The sequence below is a fragment of the Haliotis asinina genome, chromosome 13 (genome assembly GCF_037392515.1).
Source record: "Haliotis asinina isolate JCU_RB_2024 chromosome 13, JCU_Hal_asi_v2, whole genome shotgun sequence".
Taxonomy (NCBI): Eukaryota; Metazoa; Mollusca; class Gastropoda; order Lepetellida; family Haliotidae; genus Haliotis; species Haliotis asinina.
The window spans coordinates 17,700,972-17,725,352 of NC_090292.1; the positions used below are offsets into that span (position 1 = coordinate 17,700,972).

At 40.2% G+C, this 24,381-nt stretch overlaps 1 protein-coding gene and 1 pseudogene across 2 annotated transcripts; one reads left to right on the forward strand and one right to left on the reverse strand.

Annotated features, from left to right (window-relative positions):
• Window positions 1-1,284: 1,284 nt before the first annotated feature.
• LOC137259725 (acetylcholinesterase-like) lies at window positions 1,285-23,157 on the reverse strand. 2 transcript variants are annotated; one of them, XM_067797326.1, is made up of 5 exons: window positions 23,107-23,157; window positions 5,617-5,775; window positions 3,319-4,794; window positions 3,016-3,179; window positions 1,285-2,127 (listed from the first exon to the last, which is right to left on the reverse strand). In XM_067797326.1, the coding sequence occupies exons 3-5, from the start codon at window positions 4,791-4,793 to the stop codon at window positions 2,090-2,092; spliced, it is 1,677 nt and encodes a 558-aa protein (XP_067653427.1). In that variant the 5' UTR covers window position 4,794; window positions 5,617-5,775; window positions 23,107-23,157; the 3' UTR covers window positions 1,285-2,089. The 2 variants fall into 2 exon arrangements, with proteins under 2 accessions (XP_067653427.1, XP_067653426.1); XM_067797325.1 differs by lacking the exon at window positions 23,107-23,157 and having other exon boundaries at window positions 5,617-5,929.
• Window positions 17,405-19,584, forward strand: LOC137259383 (cholinesterase-like; annotated as a pseudogene).
• Window positions 23,158-24,381: the final 1,224 nt, after the last annotated feature.

Consider the following 24,381-nt stretch of genomic DNA (forward strand, 5'->3'; position numbering starts at 1 on the left):
CCAGATATGACATATGTTGCATTTGACCACTTTCTAAATGGCATCGTCTAATCATCAAACAGAGGCAGACGCTGGTACATAATATGAAAATCACCTTGTAAGTGCAGGTAATATACACATCCAGTTGTATATACGCACATGCAGCCTAAATCATCAAAGATAAACTGTTGGACTAATGACACTGCTAGTCATGACCTGTATTTCGACAGTCCTACACGGCAATGGTATTTGATGGAAAACAGAGCGCATTTGTTCAACACTCACTCACCTTATACCTTCCACTACACTTGCACTGAGGACACTGCACTGGGGTGTACACATAGGTGCTGTTAAACCGGTGATAGCATGACCTGCACAATCTCAACATGCTAATCGAGAAAAGAAAACACTGGAAGACATATATGCTGATATGAATGTACCGCTACTTGCACTTCCTCAAGACCATGGGTATTAGGTGAGAGCTAGCTCTTGTAAGATGATTGGTGCATGACGTGAAATTTGTGTACGAAAAATAAATCCAAGTTAGAAACAAACACTAACATTTGAGTGATGCAAAATGATTGTAAATATGAAAGGTCGGCAATGATTTATGAAATGAAAACCGCCAAAATGAAAAGAATTACACCCCATGTACTGCGTTGTGCACGTGCATCCCATGAGTTCTGTTTAGGGGTGGTGTTAAGTAGAAATCTTGTACATTTTTGAGATGTTTATCTTTGACAAAAAAGTTAGTTAACGCTCGTGCTTCCTATCCAAATAGAAAGTTCAAATTCCCCTATTTTATTTCAACAGTATAGGTGAGTTCGGAATGTCTGTTCAATTGGAAAGTGTTTTTTGAGTGAGTGAGTCAAAGAGTTCATAAGTGAATGCAACACAGTATATTACGTTCATCATTATAGCCCAAAGTCACTCACTCACTCCACCACTCACTCAGTTTTCAATATTTCTTAGATATCTCTGATTTATATGTCATTTTAAAAGAAGAAGGGGATATTTCACATTTTGGGAGAGTGGGGACGAGGTGGCATTACCGAGTAAGATCCACATATGTTGTAGAGAACAACATAGCTCGCCTGTCTGGCTTCATGACTTTGTCCAATTGATGCCATTCTACCCCCATTGCTAACACTGCATGGCCAAACTCACAGTGAGTCTGCTTTGCACATGTCGTAATCAGACTGAAGGCCTGACCAGATGACTTGCAGATTCTCAAACTCAAGTCGAGCTACCACTACACTCAAAATACCTGTTTCCATGAACTCAGTTACCCGTTATTTACATGTACAGTTAAAAAAGTAGAGAATATTTTATTTTGGGTAAGTGGGAATGAAGTTATATGATTGTATATGGATTTAATAACTGAATACTCCATTTATATATCGTATGAATTTCTCGCAAGCGGGAGATCAGGCCGACAAACATCATGGAATGTCCTAATTGAGATTCGAACCCGCACCCTCAGAGCGAGGCACCTACTCGCCAGCACACAAGTCAGCCGCCTAACATGCCCGGCTACCGCGACCTCCGCGATTTGTCTCCTTACACGGGTGACACCGAGCTTCTTGCCAAAGGAGATGCCAGTTTGATAGCATCTTTCTCGTTGTCGAATCCTTTTCTAATGATATTGGCATGACATATGGACTCGACAAATGTAATACTCTTCATCTGAAACGTGGCAAGTTAACTAATGATAGATGGATCAGTCAAGTTACAAAAGGGAGGAGTTATTGACATCATGTGGAGGAAATGCAAGCTCAAGACAAGCTGCAGAATGCCCAGAGTTAAGACAAACTTCAGGCCGAGTATGAAACTCGCTAAAATAATATACAAATACATTAGTAGTTAATTCACATTTCTAACTTCAAGTCAATCACAATAACGTTTACCTTTGACTATATTAATTTATTTACATACACAAATTGACTTTCTTCAACTTGACTTGCTTGACTATACTAAAGAGGAAGTTAACATGAAGCAGTGAGGAACATGGTAATTATTCCACGAAGCTTTTGATAGGCACACAGGCTGAGGTTGGGTGACTGTGTATGTGACTGTGACTGGTGGGTCTGATTATTATGACACTCTCCTTTCATCCTCTTGTGCAATACTCCTGGCCTTCCGGTGTGTCTGAAATACAACAGTGAATTCATTGTTTCCATAGCTGCACTTTAAGATCATTCTGAGACCCTGGTGCTTTTTGTCATCTTTCAAAATCAGCTGTATTGGCTGGTGATCGAGCTGTACTCAACTTGCAAACATAATATACTATTACAAAGTAGGGGATTTGTTGAGTGCTGCCTTAGTTATTTTAATGAAGGACTTCACATCAGCAACAACACGCCGAAATATGAACTATCGAAGGGCACCCGCAGACATAGACACTTTGCCTCGGAAACATTGTTTAACGTCTCAACATGAATCGATATATAGAAAAATATCGGCATGAACATATTGCCATGAGGCAGTGTCAAGCATTGTGCAACAAAGTTACAAGGTACACATTGTACCTGTAAATTCAGACCCGTTTTGGGTGTGGTCACTTTAAACTTTGGACTCTCCCTGCCTGGCGCTTTCTTCCTAGTCTCTATTCCTGTTTCAATCACGGTCTTATATCATGTACCTCTGAATTTGTACTGCGTTCTGGAATATTGCTGAATGCGGCGTAAAACTAAAGTCAATCAATCACACATTCAAAGTGAAATCTTTCTGGAAAGTGTATTGATTTGAGACTTTACATGTGAAGTTTAGAATACAATTGTTAATTTCGTCATATGTCTTTTTTGTTTCTTGGTTTCACACATAATCCTCTCACAGAGGGATTCTTGATTAACTATTTAGTTTCAGCCTGCTAGTCACCAACTACTGTTATAAATAAGTCTGTTTCAACCATTCAACTGTGTAAATTGAACCAACGAAACAACATTACTTATCATTGTAAATATTCAACCAAGTAACTGCTAACATTTAACCATGTGTACCAGCAGCCCATGTTTCATCATTAACATATAATATTACCTTTAGAAATCATGGGTAGAATCCTGTTGATGAAGACACATTCGTGATGGACAACACCGTGTCCTACTGCTAACTTGCTGCCCACGTCAAGTGCCATGTAGGAGAGATCAGTGTTGTCAGAAACAGGCCATTTCACCATGACGGGGACCGGAGCGTTTGGATCCCTGGATACAGATACGAAAATCTCCAAGAAATCTTGATTATTTGAAACAGACTGATCTGTGGTATAATTTATTGAACGGTGAGGAAAAAAACAGCTTATGTCATTTAAAGTATGTTTCACTCTCTCATTCACTCACTTACCCTGACTTGGCAAAGTTGGTCCAGTACGTCATGATGGTCCTGCTGAGTTCCACTTCCTCCTCTGTACATCCCAGAGACTTTTCCAGGACCAAGCCAAACACGAAGTCTAGTTCGTACCAGTGTGCTGCCCCCATCCACTGTGGATTCGGACTAATTGATAGTGGGTGACGAAAACTGTAGACATATGTGGGATTGGCCGGAGAGTACAATCTGTCAAACTCAAGATGAGGACACTTAAACCCCCTGTCCGAAGTTGCACGAGTCACTACGTCTAAATAATCCGTGTCCTTTAGAGGGGCTTTCTGACTTTCATAAAACAAACGGATAGGCTCTTCAACGGCTTTTCCAGTGAGCATGTCAAATGAAAGAAAGCTGTCATATTCTTGACGACTTAAAGTCAGTCTTTCCGGTAATGTTGATATGTTTCTCAACTGCTTCAATGTCATTGCAGAAACCATTGTTGTCTCATCTTTAGTAAATCCATGCAATACACTGGTTTGTTTGATGGAACCAGTGGACAGAAGAGTTTGGGGGTCATCAGGGAGGAAGTACCCATCCACAACTGGCACAAATGCCATTCCTTCGTCAAATAAACCTAGCTGAAGGTCTGCCATAGTTTGTGCATCTGCTGCCTTCAGGCAGTTATGTATATCTTCATCAGTTGAAGATGAAGGACATTGAAGGAGATCAGCAAATCTCTTCAGTCTCCGTTTTGCTGTTTTGGGCACAGTGTATGCCCATGGACAATTGAAGGTCCCACTCTGCGGGATTGCTCTGTCAAACACGTCACGTGACAGAGGTGATGCCAAATGATGACTGACGCTTGCCCCACCAGCACTTTCTCCAAATATGGTCACTCGTGTTGGATCTCCACCAAAGTTGGCAATGTTGTCTTTCACCCACTGTAAGGCTAATCTTTGATCCATCAAGCCCATGTTTCCGGGAATGGTATCTGGTCCAAGGTAGCTGAACCCTAAAGGCCCCAATCTGTAATTCATGGAAACAACGATGATGTCATTCTCAACTGCAAGGTATTTTCCTTCATACAGTGGTATTCTTGTAGATCCAATATAAAAACCTCCACCGTAGATCCAAACCATCACTGCCAGATTGCCACCGTTGTTTGATGGTGTCCACACTGTAAGATGAAGGCAATCTTCACTGTAGTCATCAGGGGTCTGTCTGTAAGCCTCTACAGGTACGAGCACATCTTTAGGTTGAATGCAAGACGGCGTTGGTTTCTGTGCATCTCTAACTTCCGGTCCCCATGACTCTGAAGGCTGAGGATGCTTGAAGCGAAGATCGCCCACAGGAGGCTTAGCGTATGGGATTCCATAGAATACGTCAAGGGACTTGCCCAAAACTGACAGACGTTGTCCTAGAAGTGGGCCATTCAAAGTTGACACTTTCTGTGTTGTCGTAACATGCAAGACCGCCACCAGCGTGACAAACGCAAGTCTCATGGCTGTTGCCATTCTGGAAAAGCATAACTAAACATTTAAATTTACTTTCTTTTGCTTCTTTTCAGTGCATGTTCCTGGTTAATCTCAGGAATACTAATGTGATACTAATAAGTACAAGTCAAAGTACAGTTTAGCGTGATTGCGGTGAAACAACGTTATAACATAAAACTGTTTCCGCAAATATTTCCCAGACGGCAGTGATGTCTCGTATTCTGTGCACATCATTGTTTAACCTCTCGAAAGAACAGCATCATAATGATAAGGTTCTTAGACTCCATATAGTTTGAATATTGATGAGTGCGGCGTTGAACTATACTCATTCATTCATCCGTATGTCAAAAACCTGACAAAAGAACATTTGAGTACAAATAAGAAACTTACAAACCGTTATCACCCTCTGTCTGTGTGTGTGTGTCTGTCTGTCTGTCTGTCTGTCTGTCTATCTGTCTACCTACCTGCTTGCCTATCTATCTATCTATCTAACTAACTGTCCGTCTGTCTGTCTGCATGTCTGTCTGTCACACACAGAGTACAAACGTCGTAAGTAAAGTTATACTGCCTTACGTCAACCCTGGATCAATGTGCCCTTCATTTCCACTGAGTCACTGAATGTTGTAATTTTGACCAACAATGTCTGAGTCATGTGAATTAATGGTAAGTGGCTAACAGTCCTACTTGATTGCATTTATGTGCAGCCTCAGTCCTCAAAGATAAACTGCTATAATCAAGAGGAGTAACTTTGTCAGTCATTGGCTATATTGCGGACAATCGTATGCTTCAATGATAAAACACAAATGCATTGTTTAACACACACTCAACTTGTACTTGTACTCACCTTGGACTCTACAGCTGGACTCACAACACTGCACTGGGGTGTACAGACAAACGCGCTGGTAAACGGGTGTTATCTGATAAGATGACCTGGTTTGTGTGACATAGTGTAAACCTCTCCTTTACATTGCTTGTTTGTTTGCATTTATTTGCAGCCTCGGTCCTTAAAAACAAACTGTTGTGGTCAAGAGGAGTAACACTATCAGCCATTACCTATATTTCGGACAATCGTATGCTTCAAAGATAAAACAGAAAGTCATTTTTCAACGCACACTCACTTTGTCATGACTCTAGAGTTTGACTCTAGACACTGCACTGGAGTATACAGACAAACGCGCTGATAAACGGGTGTTATCTGATAAAATGACCTGTTTAAAGTGATATTATATACTATTATAAAAGGCAGACGTTTTAGATTCAGGATGACAACAGAATGATTAGCGCAAATGACTCGCATTGTTATGGAGTAAATAGCCAGTGCAAATGGTTTGTATTCTTACAGAGTATATAGCCAGTACAAATGGCTGGTATTCTTACAGAGTATATAACTAGTGCAAATGGCTTGTATTCTTGCAAACTATATAGCCAGTGAAAATGGCTGGTATTCTTACAGAGTATATAACTAGTGCAAATGGCTTGTATTCTTGCAAACTATATAGGCAATGAAAATGGCTGGTATTCTTACAGAGTATATAACTAATGCAAATCGCTTGTATTCTTACAGAGTATATAGCCAGTGCAAATGGATTGTATTCGTACAGAGTGTATAACCTGAAAAAATGGCTTGTATTCTTACAGAGTGTATAACCTGAAAAAATGGCTTGCATTCGTGCAGAGTATGTAATTAGTGCAAATGGCTTGTATTCTTACAGAGTATACAGCATGTGCAAATGGCGTGTATCCGTACAGTGTATACAGTTCGCAAATGGCTCGTATTGTTACTTAATATGACCTGTGCAAATGGCTGGTAGTGATAAGAAGTAACTTCAGGAGAATCACAAGAACACGCAAAAAATAACTTGGCTGCATGTTTTTCATGCACAAATTCTGATTTAGGTAATTATTAAAAGTACCTTAAATAGAAGTGAAAACATACGTGTCAGGCTTCTCACAGACGAAAATAGATCGAAGCTTGGAAATTTTAATTAGAACGCTTTCAACTGCGTCGACATAACATGAGCTGTGATTAAGCAACACATTGTTTGAAGTTACGTCACACAATCATTATGTCTAAACGACAGTTGTCCATGTGACGGTTTGTCGCGACTAGTAGATCTGATGCCGATCGATGTTCTAGGAAAGCTGTAAATGCGAGCAGGGTAGATGATAAATCCAGTGAAGAACTCGCAGATTCCGATATTAGTGGGCCTAAAGTCTTGGAAACATAAGGGACAGGCATCCTATGATAGGTAGAACTATATGAAAACATGGCTCCTTGGTGCTCTGTCCTTTAATCACTTAACTTGTTTCCAATCAATGTTAGCTGTAGGTATATCCGTTACTCTCTGGTTGATCACAATGACTAACTTTAATTTTGTGGTTAATGGCAGGTGTCAGTGACTATTGAGTTATAGTAACGTAAGTTAAAGAAGTTATCCGCTCCATGGATCCAGTTCTGAGCGTGACCTGAATCGTTGTTTAAATAAAATACTCATATGTGTGATATTATATCTGCTTTAACATATGTTTTCGTAAGGAAAGGAGGACTGGATACAAGTTACATCCATCCAAGTCGAACAGAAAAGGACAGAAAGATAGGAAACCGTAAAACAACTGTCTGAATTAAAAGAATCTTCTCGATCGACAAATATAAGTTTGAACAATTCTAAATGAGGTTCGACTGAACTGAATTACGTTCAGATATAGTAGTACCCCACAGATTGCATTGCTGTTGGCAATACTGTGTAATTAACCACTCATAACTGAATATAATTAACATTCAAATAAATAATTAGAAATATTTCCTAAAGAACAACTTGGGTTGTCTTCAATGCATACACGAATTACATGACAATACCATCGTGATATTATATTTCTCCATGTACGTGGATAATGTCACAACAGTCGACATCATTAGCAGACATATGTACTTTACAACTGACTATCGGGTAATCCGTTACTTGTGGCGGTCTTGGAGGTATTCTCGCCTCTGGTGGTATCCTCTTTTGCCAGTCGGGCAAGCTTCATATTTAAAGAATAAGAGGATTATGAGGCATGGTCGACTAGGTCTTTTTTCACGGCCTTCAGCGGTAGAGGGAATACGTTTGGGTCAGTTATTACATTGTAGTTCTCCACACATCTCCATGTTGTCCACACATCTCCATGTTCTCCACTCATCTCCATGTTCTCCACTCATCTCCATGTTCTCCACTCATCTCCATGTTGTCCACACATCTCCATGTTCTCCACTCATCTCCATGTTCTCCACACATCTCCATGTTGTCCACACATCTCCATGTTCTCCACTCATCTCCATGTTCTCCACTCATCTCCATATTCTCCACACATCTCCACGTTCTCCACACATCTCCATGTTCTCCACACATCTCCATGTTCTCCACACATCTCCATGTTCTCCACCCATCTCCATGCTCTCCACTCATCTCCATATTCTCCACACATCTCCACGTTCTCCATACATCTCCATGTTCTCCACTCATCTCCATGCTCTCCACTCATCTCCACATTCTCCACTCATCTCCATGTTCTCCACTCATCTCCATGTTCCCGACACATCTGCATGTTCTCCACACATCTCCATTTTCACCACACATCTCCATGTTCTCCACACATCTCCATGTTCTCCATACATCTCCACACATCTCCATATTTTGTCGGGCTTTTAAACATATTTTTATATAGACAAAGAGTGGTATTGGTGATTAAGCTTTATAGCTTACAAGAACAGCTTTCACCTTAGTAAACATAAATAGAGAGTCTACGCTATTGTTAAATTACTCCCAAACTCCCTCCCAAACTACGTCACTACGTTACTCATGACGAGTGTAATATTACATATCACTGATATATCTAATGGACAAGCGAGTAACAAATCACAGTCACACCATCTACATGCTCGGTGTGGAAATTCAACCAGTCAAAGCCCAGTTTACAAATAACTCATGACAAACGAAGGTAGGTATTGGTGAATTAGCTTTACAACTTACAGGAACAGCTTTGATCTTAGTAAACATAAAGACAGAGTCTACCTTGTTGTTAACTCACTTGCCCGCCCAAACTACTTCACTACGTAACTCATGACAAGTGAGTGCCATATTACATGTCATTGATGTGTCAAATTGACAAGACGAATAACAAATCACAGCACAGGATCTCATTGGACACTGTGGAAGGTATTCCCGGAAGTTCCACCAATCAAAGCCCAGTTTACAAATAATATCACAATCAGTAATAGGATCGATATGTGAAACCACCATGAACAATCGCTGTAAGACAAGAACTGACTTCCACACAAGGGATATGCTACTACAGACAAATAATGATCTGTCATTATATTAAACACTTGACGCGCAAGTTAAAATGTGTAAAAATAATTTTTCGTTATGTTAATTCTAGTGAAAGTTTCACACGTAAAAGATATGGACTACATATTTATAATTTATTTCTGCACGCACTCGTACAAAACCTACCGCCAACGCTGACTTAGTCATTCTTATTCAGTGTACCCTCATTGCTACGACTGTATGGTCAAAGTCCCCCTGTGTCCACTTTACACATATCGTAATCAGGCTGACGGCCTGGTTGGATGACTTGCACATTCTCAGCCGGAAGTCAAGTTACACTGAAAAAAAAAACACTGTTCACACGAATTATATGATTATATGATTTATATGCTCAGTTAAAAAGTAGGAACTATTTCATTTGGATGACTCGGAACGGAGTTGTATGATTGTATGTGAATTTAGAAATGGTCAAAGTCATTGAACTGAGCACTGGTCATTGGACTGAAGGCTGGTCATTGGACTGGTCATCGCTATCCATTACGACTACATTAAAAAGATTATCCCAGTGTTCGAAACTCTGCGACGGAAGGGAGCGCGTTGGTGTGTACAAGAGCAACCTGAAGTTAGAAACGGATTCAGGATTCGGGATTCGAATCCCGAATCTGAATGTTTTCTTCACATTCTGGACTCATACATGTCTGTGTGCATGTCTGTGTGTATGTATGTGTGTTTGTATGTATCTGTGTATGTATCTCTGTATGTCTGTATGTATATCTGTATCTCTGTATGTCTGCATGTAATCTGTATCTCTGTATGTATCTACATATGTATCTACGTATGTGTCTATGTATCTACGCATGTATTTGTGTATCTATGCATCTATGCATGTATCTATGTATACATATATGCATTTGTGTATCTATGTATCTATGTATCTATGTACGTATCTATGTATGTATCTTTGTATGTATCTGTGTATCTATGTATCCATGAACATTATTTTCAGATTCGGGATTTAAATCTGGGATTCAAACCCCCAATCTGAATATTTTGTTCAGATTTGGAGTTATGACCAACAGTGTCAATATACATTAGGTGTGTGTGTGTATTAGAAGTCTCACCTGCAATATTTCAGCCTTATGGTGACTGATATGTTTATTATAGCTTTAAAACCATCCCTTCAGCTATCAGCAATTTAGATAATCTAGCCCCCAAGAACATATGTACCACGATTAAAACTAGTAGTAGGTTTAAATTTACCTTGGATGCTTTGGGACTTACTTACCATCTCAGGATGACAATAATAGTACAATACTTCAACAAGGTTTGATGGTACAGCCACTAACCATTTCATTTATTCATCTAAATTACCAACGATAAAATATTTATCGTTTTACAAACCATTTATCAAAATTATCTAGTAATGCTATGTCTTTTAAAGGTCACGTTGTTACGAGTGTGTATTGTCTGTATATTATGTTATTAATTCAGTAATAATTATTATAGGGTCACAGTGTTTAGTGTTTTGAATAATACATATGGTGGATCGCATTTCGTATGATAGATGATCCGCATTTTTTAGGATTTTGGCAACAGGCTTGTTCGAGGGCATCCTACAGTGTTGGCGATGGCAGTAAGTGCTTGTACTTTCGGGAAACGACTGAAAATGTATATAAATGCTAGCTGCCGTGTTGTGAGCGACACAGATTCACACTCATTAACTTGAGTTACATTGCCAACGCTTTATTCGTCAACGCCTGATCTACTCCTGTCAGACCACTCAGTGTGTTCATTTTGCAGCACTGTTTCTCTCTCACACTAAGTCTTTGGTGAGTTTGCTATACTATATATGTTGTGACCCATTTTCCCGCATTTGTATTGTATTTGAAGGCTATAATATGAAATTGACTTGTGACTTTGTATACCTTGCTCTCGTTGCATAATAAAACAATATTTGAATGTTTAAGACTTGTCTTTGTTCTGTTTTGCTGGTTCACAGGGAGTTTCTTACATTATTTGTCACGGTAAATTCTTAACCGTAACAACGTGCAACCAAAAACTTAAACATAATTAAAACACAATTATCACTTGTTCATGACATTTCCGATTGTGAACAAAAAAACAGATAACAAAATTATAAGTCTACAATCGCGAATCAAATATGAACTATTTTGTAATTGGGTTTACTTCCCTCGAAACGAAACATCTGCGTGATCGAAAACAGTCAGGGCGGGTGGGTGTGTACATGAGTGTATCGAAGTCTTTTCATTGTCTGGTTCATTTGTCGATACACTGACGGCTCAATGCGTGTGTATATAGAGATGATCTGTTTGACTGGCACTTAAGAAGTATGGTGAGTTATAAGATATGTTATCATATGATTCTTTATTGGAGACAAATTCTTTTATTGTATACGACGCGACGTTTCCATGTAGAATCTTGTGCCATTGTCAAGCAAGAGTTATCTTAGGATTTGTAAATACAGTCTCTTTTCATTTGCGTTCAAACCAATACCAAGATGGTGAACTACTGCGTGGCTGGAAACTGTCGTTCGTCCAGGTAAAAAAGCAGGACATAAAACGGACAACCTGAGTTTGCACCGTTTTTCACGTGATCCAGTCATCCGAGAAAAATGGATGCAGTTCGTTTGCAAACAACAAATATCATAACATATCATGTGTACAAGCATCACACCTGCCTGTCTGTGTAATTGTATAATGTGACAGAGACAGACAGAAAGCGGTGTGTTTTGTTTATGGTGTATAGCCTGATGGGTGTTAAGTTCAAATTGCGTGGGGTTAGTGAGTGAAGTTCTGGGCTGCATATTGTCATTAACAGACAGACAGGCAAACACATAGGCGTCAATAAAACAGACATTGAGTTTTGTCGGTCAACATATTTCTGTATCTTATGTATTAAAACATTTCACTTTTCACATATGTCATATTTGGGACTACACTTTCTTATTAAAGTACAAATTCTAGTCCCATCCACGATTCGAATCCGCACGCTAATCGCCAGCAAACAAGGTCAGTCGCTTAACCCCCAAATATTGCATATGTTACATTTGACCACTTTCTAAAATGGCATTGTGTAATGTACATTTCTAGATTTCAAGATTGATTTGGAAATCTAGAAAAATAAGACAAAGGAAAATAATAAGTAACAAAAGACAAAATCAGAATCTTAGAAAGATCCTAACCAAAGCAAAATTTACATTTAAGAAATTTACATTGAATTGTGTCCAAATGTAACAGAAATAACTGTGGAACATGTGAACATATTGTTGAAGGACTCTCTGTAACTTTCACGAGACACGGAAATTTCTATGTAAAACAGAGCTCTGACTGTTCTTCCAAAAATATAAATGCACACTGGGTATGCAGTAGACGTGTGGTGGCTCTGAAGTCAGTACCTTGTGTGACCACAGAGGGCATCCACAACTGCACAGCATCGCTTCGGCATCGAACAAATAGGTCTCAGATTCTTGTGTTCCCTAATCACAGCCCACTCTGCCTGTAGTGCCTGTACGGGTTGCTGAAGTGTCTGGGGCTGTGGGTTACGGCGTCGCACCCGTCTGTCAAGGGCATCCCACAGATGTTTGATCGGGTTTAAGTGCGGTGATCTGGAGGGCCAGGGAAGCACACTCATGTTGTGGTACTAGAGGAAGTCTCTAGAGTGACGTGCTGTGTAGGGCCGGGCATTGTCCTGTTGAAACAACTCCCTCTGGCGGGAGGTGTTGGCGTAAGATTTCGTTACAGTACCTTGGAGTTGTCAGGTTGCCCTGGATCATCACCAAATCACTCCTCCAACGGAAGGTGATTCCCCCCACCCACATCATGACAGTGCCTCGTTCCCATCTGGGGAACGCAAGCGTCGGCGTCTGTGCCAGGGCATTCTGCCCTGGTGTCGTTCCAATAGAAATCGTGGTTCATCTCTGAACAAGATTCTACGCCAATTCGACAGGTTCTAGGCCTGAACGTTGGTGCACCATTGAACTCGATGTCGACGATGGCAAGTAAACCATCCTCTCTCAACCTGTTTCCGACGGTCTGTGCAGATGTCTCCTCAATCCGGGTATTTTATGAGCGGTACTGGTCTCCGTAGCTGTTCGATGACGCAGGTGATGTACCCGGACGTACAGCGATCCTGTGCCGCAGTGGTCGCTCGAGGTCGCCCAATTCGAGGGGCGTCTGCAACCGAATTTTTGGGGGGATATCTCTCCCAGAGTTGTGAAACGGTGCTTTGGTGAACATTCATGCGTCGGGCAACTGCACGTTGAGACTGGCCAGCTTCAAGGAGACCAATGTCGATATGACGGTTGGCTTCACGTAGACGTGGCATGTTGCGTTCGTCAACAATACTCCAAATACAGTGAATAATCGGCAGACTGCGGTCAACCTTTTATACCCATCGGTGAGACTATGTGATCCCCAACGTTCACGTGCGTTGCATGTTAGCTGTGTATTCTGTGAAAATACACGCCGATGTTGAAAAGAATGCTGTTAAATACGCCGTCGGGTATTTTACGGATGGTGCGTTTTGTGTTTCAAGACATACACACCATAGGACTCACAAACAGAGCAAACCCTTTCGTAAAATGAGTCATGTTTAATTCATTACTACATGACATTGCAATTTTCATTATGTGTTTCTTTTTGGGGAGAGTATATATGTCATAACATGCTCAGGCTGTAATGAACGGTATAGTGCTCATTCTGAAGATTTGAGAGCCCGGGTTCGTGTCCATAGACAACAAGTAAAGTGACCTGAAACCCATATTCATAGCATTGCCTTTTTCATCAAGTTCAAAATTCAGACAAACTAAAACGAACTTTTCAAATAACACTACTTCATAGATAAGTTCAAACAAAAATTACACCATTGTAAGCTTTGAACTTGTCACCCTTAAACTTTGTCCGCACTGTGACGTCATAACGCATATGTAATGACATCATACTGTAACTGCTACAATCTCTCTGAAGCTGCATGTTGGAAATATAACATTCTGTTTGCATTTATTACTTAACACTCTGTAATGATTTGTTTTACATTTTGTACACACCTACTACCTACCTACTGGCATTACATACACACACACACACACACACACACACACACACACACACACACACACACACACACATACATACATACATACATACATACATACATACATACATAGAAAAGAAACACCTGGAATGTGAAAAGAAAATTCGAATTCAGGATTTGAGTCCAGAATGTGAAGAAAAAAATATTCAGGTTCGGGATTCGAATCCCAAATCCCGAATCCCGAATCCCACATCTAACTTCATATTGCTGTGTAGACCCCACAGCATTGATTTATACGCGAGATTGAACAACAAAACTGTTGTGCAATCCACAATCACTTATGTACGAGTTGCTTCACTCATTCTAAAACCACTTACTCAACTTAACAGACATTCCACGCTCACCCGTAACTGAGATTGCGTATGTCACACTAACTAGGTCATGACGCGAGATACCACTGGTCTAACAGCGTCTATTGGTACACCCCAGCGCGGCGTACAGAGTCCAACTGTCGAGCCAGGTACCAGGTGAGTGTGTGTTGAAAAATGACTTTCGGTTTTATCACTGAAGTATATAGTTAACGGCTGACGATGTTATTCCTCTTGACCATAACAGTTTATCTTTGAGGACTGAGGTTGCACATAAATGCAAACAAACAAGTAGGACTGCCAGTCACCTACCCCTGCCTCATACGACTCACACGTTTTTTATGAACATTACAACATTCAATGTCTCAGTGAAAATGGTGGGAATATCGATCCACAGCCATGTTTCAGGGTTTTCTCAGTGAAAATGGTGGGCATATTGATCCACAGCCATGTTTCAGGGTTTTCTCAGTGAAAATGGTGGGCATATTGATCCACAGCCATGTTTCAGGGTTTTCTCAGGGGTGGAGATGGAGGTGGAGGACGCTTCACTCAAATGTGCGTGAACAGCTCTGAAACCTCTGTGGATTTCTTTTCCTGGAATATGTCTGGACCTTCATCAAATCTAGAGGATATGGACTTTGTCAATTGTATTGAAACATTCGATTTAGTTGGTTTTACCGAGACATGGAGCAATGTCTCTAATCTAGTCTTATTCCAAAAAAAAAAAAAAAAGCAAGGACAGGAAATGTCTAGACGAATACCACAAAACTAGGAATAAGTACTCAGCAACGTTCAGACTTAAACAAAAAGAATATTTTGAGTCTAAAAAATACGCTGGAAGACAGCATCAGTTCAACGCACTTTTGCTTGGAGAGCAAAAGAGTTTAAATCCGAAAAAGACTGAAAATTGTATACGTATTGAGAATGGTATAAATATTTTGAAAATCTGCCTCCCCAGATAAGGACTCCCACTATCTACATGGAGCACCAGAAAGTGATTCTAATATGCCATTTGTAAATCAGATTTTAGATGCCCCCAAAACTAGGGATGAGATACATGAAAACATTCAAAATCTGAAATGCAATAAAACCCCTGGTATTGGTGATACTATTTCTGATTTGTTAAGAACTCATAAATACCATATTTGGAAATGATATTCAATGTTATACTCTAGAATAGTATTTTCCTTCAATTTTGGCCCATTCACAAACAGGGTGATATAAATGGTATGACTAATTATAGAGGGATTGCCCTTCTTAGCATATTTATCAAAATCTTTACTTATATCAATAATAAAAGACTTGTACCATGGGCAGATACTCAGGATAAAATAAATGATGAGAAAGGGGGATTCAGAGAGGGATACTCAACAGTCCGTTTCTGTTTAGTTTCTTTACAAATGAATTAGCAACTCAAATTCAAACGTAAATTGCAATAATGGCATCCAACTACAGCCCGATATTTGCTTCTGCTTCTATTTGCAGATGATATTATATTATTTTCTAGTACTATTAATGGCCTACAGAGAGAAATTGATGAATTAGAGAACTATTGCGGTAACTGGAAACTAAGTGTAAACATGGATAAGACGAAAGAAGTAGTTTTAAAAATTGTGGAAAAATATCAGGTAAAGAAAAAAAATTTGAAAGGAGAACTTTCAGAAATAGCACCGTTTTATGAATATTTTGGTGTTCACCATGTCATGGAACAGTCACACTGCGCAGTCAGCCAGACAAGCGCAAACGGTTTGTGTTTCTATCTATAAGCCGTTCTATCTATAAGCCGTGTATTTCGATGTAATAGAAAAAGTTCATTTATATGTCTGTAAAAGATTTCTTGGCGTTAAAACATGTACAGCTAGTGTTGTGGTTTACGGTGAATGTGGTAGATTCCTAATGCACATATGTTCTCAATGTAAGGCTATTAAAATACTGGTAACGATTCTTAAACATGCCTGCACATAGGTTTACCACCAAGTGGTACAATGTGATGACAGTTTATGACAATGATAGAAAACGTAATTGGGTAAACGAATATTAAAAGATTGTTGTTTAAACAACAGGGTTTGGTGACGCATGGTATGACCAAAACGTTAACTGCTATCCTAATTTAATAACGTCACTGACTCAGAGGCTTCACGATATTTATGTATGTTGTTTGAATCATTGATTCTATCAAATAAATGTTTCTATTGCAATTTTTTTAAAGCACGCATTACTTTAACATGGTACCTCTCTAAGATAACAGTAAAGAATTTTCGAGTTTCATTATCACGTTTTCGGTGCGCGTCTCATGATTTATTTATAGAAACTGGACGCTGTACTTTAATCGAAACATTAATGGACAAGACAGACTTTGCCAATTGTGTGCTTTAAATAATGTCGAGCATGAGTACCACTTCCTTCTTGTTTGTCCGCTGTACTCTGATCTCAGAAGTAAATATTTCCCAAATCATTTTTACAGGTATCCAAAGGCAATTAAATGTATAACATCACTGACAAGAACAGTTTAATATTTCAGAACGTATCAATGTATATCCCATGCAACGTTGTAATGAAAGAAACAGAAGGAGAGAGAGATGGGGAGAGAGAGAGAGGAGAGAGAGAGGGAGAGAGAGGGAGGAGAGAGGAGAGAGAGGGGGAGAGAGGGGAGAGAGGGAGGAGAGAGGAGAGAGATATGGAGAGAGGGGAGAGAGGGAGAGAGGGGAGAGAGAGGAGAGAAAGGGAGGAGAGAGGAGAGAGAGGGGAAATAGAAAGAAAGAGAGATAGAGGAAGAGAGGGAGCTAAGTTAAATACAACACCATTTTCACTTATGCCTGTTAGTATAACACTCCCTGTGATTAACTAGGAACTTGCATTAAAAAGAAGCAAGAAAGTAAATTTAAATGTTTAATTATATTCTTTCAGAATGGAAACAGCAATGAGACTTGTGCTTGTTACGCTGGTGGCGGTCGTGCATATTGCGACAACACAGAAAGTGTCAACTCTAAATGGCCCACTTCTAGGACAACGTGTGTCAGTGTTGGGCAAGTCCCTTGACGTATTCTATGGAATCCCATATGGCAAGCCTCCTGTGGGTGATCTACGCTTCAAGCATCCTCAGCCTTCAGAGTCATGGGGACCGGAAGTTAGAGATGCACAGAAACCAACGCCGTCTTGCATTCAACCTAAAGATGGGGTCACAGCTCCAGACGCTTACAGAGAAACCCCTGATGGCACCAGTGAAGACTGCCTTCATCTTACAGTGTGGTCGCCATCAGATAATGCTGGTAATCTGGCCGTCATGGTTTGGATCCACGGTGGAAGTTTCTATTTTGGATCTACAAGAGTGCCACTGTATGACGGAAAATATCTTGCATCGGAGAATGACGTCATCGTTGTATCAATGAATTACAGATTGGGACCTTTAGGGTTCAGCTACCTTGGACCAGATACCATCCCTGGCAACATGGGCTTGATGGATCAACGACTGGCCTTACAGTGGGTGAAAGACAATATTGCCAACTTTGGAGGAGATCCAACCCGTGTGACCATATTTGGAGAAAGTGCTGGTGGGGCAAGCGTAGGACACCACGTGGTGTCACCTCTGTCACGTGACTTATTTCAGCAATATGGAGAGTGGATCTCCGATTTGCCCATGGGCCTACGCTTTTCCAAACACAGCCAAACGGAAATTGAAGCGGTTGGCTGATCTCCTTGGATGTCCGTCATCTTCAACTGATACAGATGTCTATGACTGTGTAAAGAAAGCAGATGCTCAAACTATGGCAGATCTTCAGATTACTGATTTGTTTACTGAAGGTCTTGGATTTGTTCCAGTGGTTGATGGGTACTTTCTCCCTAACGACCCCCAAACTCTTTTGACCTCTGGTTCCAAGACGCAGGTCAGTGTAATGCATGGTTTTACCAAAGACGAGTTAACACTGTTTATGGCAGTTGCTTTGAAGCAGATGAGGAACATATCTTCATTACCGGAAACGTTGATTTTAAGCCGCACAGAGTATGAAAGTTTTCTTTCCTTTGACATTGCTGCTGGTAAAGGATTTGAGGAACCACTTCGCCTGTTTTATGAGAGTCAAACATCACCTCTCAAGGACACTCACTATTTTGATGTCATGACTCGCATGATGTCAGACAGGGATTTCAAGTGTCCTCATCTTGAGTTTGACAGATTGTACTCTCCTGACAACCCTACCTACGTCTACAGTTTTAATCGCCGACTATCAGTTAGTCCGTTTCCACAGTGGATAGGAGCAGCCCACTGGTATGATGTTGAGTTTGTGTTGGGTTGGGCTCTGGAAAGGTCTCATGGATGTACAGAGGAGGAGATGGAACTCAGCAAGACCATCATGACGTACTGGACCAACTTTGCAAAATCAGGGTGAGTGAGTGAGTGCAAGTGAGAGTGAGTTAGAGAAAAAGTAAGTGATATACGGAGTCATGCAATCTACGGAGGTTATTACGCTCTGAACAATGAGTGAGTGAGTAATCCTTTACGCGGTGTTATATGGTTCATTTATACATGTATTTACATGTTCAAACAGTATCACCTCAGATAAAATTAACTCCCGGAAGTCGTGTACTCACCGACATTAGTTAATCCTCAAACACACTATTCATTAACACAAACACACTATTATGTGCAATGCATGGAGTTTTAATGGTTTCTCTTTCTCGTTCACGATGTCTCAAGCTCCTCTCTGTAACTCCCGCTGTTTTTTTTCTAAAAAACATGTCCTAAAAACATACTCATCTAAGACATTTGAGTTTTTTTATTTCCATGTGTATGGGCTCCAACACTGTTGTTTCAGTCAAGGTAGACTGCTTCCCAAACAGATCGATCTGTATTGTTTTCTTGAAGCTTTCATATCTTTATGCAGCAACCCGAACACTCCTGTCCCCGTCAAGGTGAACTGGCCATCCTCTGACAACACTGATCTCTCCTACATGGTGCTTGACGTGGGCAGCAAGTTATCTACAGGACACGGTGTTGTCCATCACGAATGTGTCTTCATCAATACGATTCTACCTATGATTTCTAAAGATGATATTATTATTATTTTTTCTTTTGCGTTTGGTTGGGGATAGGGGTGGGGGTGTCAGTTGTTGCAGTTACATATTTTTAAATATATTTTTGTCTAAAATCCTCAAAAGAATTTGATGCCAAAATCTGTGCCTCCTTATAGCTCATGATCGTGACTTTTTTTCTGCGATCAGAAAATATCAAGATTCTATGACGGACTGAAACCTAAGACTCTAACAGAACCGATCCAAGGTGCAATCATCTGAGTGAGTGAGTGAGTCGGCAATATTTCAGCCATATCGTTACGGGAACATTCAACAACGAAGCGGACCATATGTACATTATATACGATCATTTGAAATTCGTATTACCACACATCAATAATTGTTTTAATGACTCTGGTTTTGATCAGATGCAGTTCCAAACACAAATAGTGAGCAACGTAATAGGCGTCTATTTGACGTAATTATATGGAAACTAGCCCAAGATAATGTGTAATCAGGAAAATTACAAATATTGCGTTTTGAATCCCAGATTTTCTCAGATTATTATTCTTTGCTTGTCGTTGCATCCTGCCCCCTGGTTACGTAAATCAGAATGTGTGTGTGTTTGATAACCAGTTGAGGGCACGCCCACTCGTGTTGTAGAACTACACCGAACAGCAGGCGTTTCGGTTCTGATGGTCAGTTAGTATTGTCACAAACACTCTTGATACTGGTGTGTTCATTTCCGTATGTTCATGATGATGTATTCATACTGGTATGTTGATACTGATGTGTTCATAACGATATGTTCATACTGGTATGCTGATACTGATGTGTTCATAACGATATGTTCATACTGGTATGCTGATACTGATGTGTTCATAACGATATGTTCATACTGGTATGCTGATACTGATGTGTTCATAACGATATGTTCATACTGATATGTTGATACTGATATGTTCATAACGATATGTTCATACTGGTATGTTGATACTGATATATTCATAACGATATGTTCATACTGATATGTTGATACTGATGTGTTCATAACGATATGTTCATACTGATATGTTGATACTGATATGTTCATAACGATATGTTCATACTGGTATGTTGATACTGATATATTCATAACGATATGTTCATACTGATATGTTGATACTGATGTGTTCATAACGATATGTTCATACTGGTATGTTGATACTGATGTGTTCATAACGATATGTTCATACTGGTATGTTGATACTGATATGTTCATAACGATATGTTCATACTGGTATGTTGACACTGATATGTTCATAACGATATGTTCATACTGGTATGTTGATACTGATATATTCATAACAATATGTTCATACTGATATGTTGATACTGATGTGTTCATAACGATATGTTCATACTGGTATGCTGATACCGATATGTTCATAACGATATGTTCATACTGGTATGTTGATACTGATATGTTCATAACGATATGTTCATACTGGTATGTTCATAACGATATGTTCATACTGGTATGTTGATACTGACATGTTCATAACGATATGTTGATACTGATATGTTGATACTGATGTGTTCATAATGATATGCTCTTATGAATACGTTTACAGTCGTAAGTACACGCGAAAAAGAATACCACAAATATTGGCGACACCACCCACAGAAAGAAAGAAGAGGTTTGGTGACTGATCTTTTTCCAAAGCAGAACCCACAATGTGGAATGCTCTCCCAAGCAACATCTAGGACATATTGGAACTCAAGCGTATGCAAAAAACAGAACATTTTGTGTCTTTGTCTGAGCAGGTGGACCAGTCGCTAAACGATAATTAATGTTATTTATTTAACTATTTATATATAAACTGACAAACAGATAACTAATAACAACGGCCTCCCTCGTGTGTCCCATATCCCAATAGTTTTGAAAAGGAAACAAATGAATCAACTTGTTGTGTTTCAGACCCACCAGACGGACAGGAGTACTGCACAAAAGGATAACAGAGCTACATCATACTTTTCAATAATGAGGAAAAAATAAATCCATCATTATAGTTTAGTTTTAATGTTGTTTTGTTGGTTATTACTCATATGAAATCCTGGCATATAGATCTTCAAAGGCGTTATTGAATAAATAGATGGCTCATATGATGTTGTTCCGTATTTCATCTATTTAAACATGATGTGTCCTGCAAGTCATTTGGTGTACATAATACACACTCTGTCCTGCAAGTTAGATGGTATTTATGGTGTGTCCTGCAAGTCAGTTGGTGTACATACTGTGTCCTGCAAGTCAGTTGGTGTACATACTGTGTCCTGCAAGTTAGATGGTATTTATGTTGTGTCCTGCAGGTCAGTTGGTGTACATACTGTGTCCTGCAAGTTAGATGGTATTTATGGTGTGTCCTGCAAGTCAGTTGCTGTGCATACTGTGTCTTGCAAGTGAGTTCGTATTTATGTTGTGTCCTGCAGGTCAGTTGGTGTACATACTGTGTCCTGCAAGTTAGATGGTATTTATGGTGTGTCCTGCAAATCAGTTGGGGTTTATGGTGTGTCCTGCAAATCAGTTGGTGTACATACTGTGTCCTGCAAGTCAGTTGGTGTACATACTGTGTCCTGCAAGTTAGATGGTATTTATGGTGTGTCCTGCAAGTCAGTTGCTGTGCATACTGTGTCTTGCAAGTGAGTTCGTATTTATGTTGTGTCCTGCAGGTCAGTTGGTGTACATGCTGTGTCCTGCAAGTCAGTTGGTGTACATGCTGTGTCCTGCAAGTTAGATGGTATTTATGGTGTGTCCTGCAAATCAGTTGGTGTGCATACTGTGTCTTGCAAGTGAGTTCGTATTTATGTTGTGTCCTGCAGGTCAGTTGGTGTACATACTGTGTCCTGCAAGTTAGATAGTATTTATGGTGTGTCCTGCAAGTCAGTTCGTGTGCATATTGTGTCTTGCAAGTGAGTTCGTATTTATGTTGTGTCCTGCAGGTCAGTTGGTGTACATACTGTGTCCTGCAAGTCAGTTGGTGTACACACTCTGTCCTGCAAGTCAGTTGGGGTTTATGGTGTGTCCTGCTAGTCAGTTGGTGTACATACTGTGTCCTGCAAGTCAGTTGATGTTTATGGTATGCCATGCCTGTATGATGAGCACAGCGAGGAAGCCAATAGGCATTGACATGGCGAGATAATACCCAATATTCTGTGTACAGCGAGAAAGTCAACAGACATACAAATGAATTGACAATACCCAATGCTCTGTAGGAGCGAGAAGGCTCACTCACTCGCTCATGTATACACACACTCACTCATTCACTCACCCTGTCATCAACTCACTCAATTATACACATTCTCACTCACTCGTCGACTCACTAACTCACACATTCACTTCCTCACTCAACGTTAGTGTGTCATGAAAGTGACATTCTATTAAACATCAAATACCACTGAAACACGTGATTTTCCAAAATGAAGACAATGATGTTTTCGGTGGTGTTGCTACAGACCAGCCATAAACGTTTATGTTTGAGAGCAGAGGCTGCATAGGCTTACATACAAATACGCCGTTCAATACCCTTCACTGATCAGGGAATCTGAATGGTAAAGCTCACTTGCCTGTGTCACCAGTTTTACAGCCCGTCGTTGTGTACACAGTCAGGTCAATCTGGAACGCACCTGTAAAGGAAGGTATAAGGTGTATGCGTGGTACAAAGGCACATTCTGCTTTACCACTGAAGAATGCGACTGTCCGTAATATAGTAATCACCACCGCGTATGAACAGATCCAAAAAAGACTGTCACTCACCAATCCTTGTCTTGTGTACACACTTAGTTGAGTGTTTGTAGCACGACTGTGTCATCTCTGTGTGATAAAAGTCATTCAGTTGTACGTGAAATACTGCTAAAGCACACGGCTGCACGACATGAACAACATCTCGCACTACAATGTTGTTCCTTGGGACTATAACAGCCTGCAAACAGGCCAGTACAACCCGTCTCTCTTTCAGAGACCTGCATGTTGTCTACAAACTAGTAGTTTAGTGAAAGTTACAACGACATATTCCCTAGAATTTAATTGAATTGTCTGTGTCCGTTACCTGGTTGAACCTACCCCTGATTATTCAGCAGCAAATGGGTACCAGTATGGACAAGATGGCGATGAGGCTGTTATCGCGCCTCACTTCATATTTACTGTTCGAGTCTGAGTCAAGTATCCTTTGATGCGTTTCAACTTCCTAGACTTCATACTGGTCTGTGTCAAACGTTCCTCTGTTCATTCAGCTGGACATGGCTACTAGTAAGGACAACATGGTGATGTGGTTGTGGACACTATCGCGTCTCGGTGGCACAAGGAAATCCACAGGAAGCCTGTTACTGAAATCCGTCCATTAACGGTGTTCTTAAAGAACGAATAAACTCAACTTTTTGATACTGTTTTACCACTGCACATGAAAGACTTCTGGTTAGTCATAAACGGAACATCATATTTTTAGAAAAAATAAAACTTCTGTTTGATTAATACCAAACGCTTAAAAGTTGCTAAAAAGTCGTCTGCTTCTCTCTCGTCCGCAAGTGAAACCACAGACAGGTTACGTAACTCTGTCGCCAGAGTCCTGCAGTGACGTCATAGAAGAAACGATTTTCAGTTAGTTGTATAGAAAATGTGTAGGAAGCTCGTCATTTTGCTGATTTCTCGACGTCTCCAAAGACATGACGAATTGTTGTGTTGCCGTCACTTGTTCCTTGGGGTCGGGTGTTGGTGTCACTATGCACAGATTTCCGTCGGACCCCGTAGTTTGTGCTTAAATTGGTTGTTTATGTGTGCGAAGCGAGCGTTGTGGAAGCCTGTGGTATATACTAAATCGGATGGATCGCCCCCTACCACGCTTC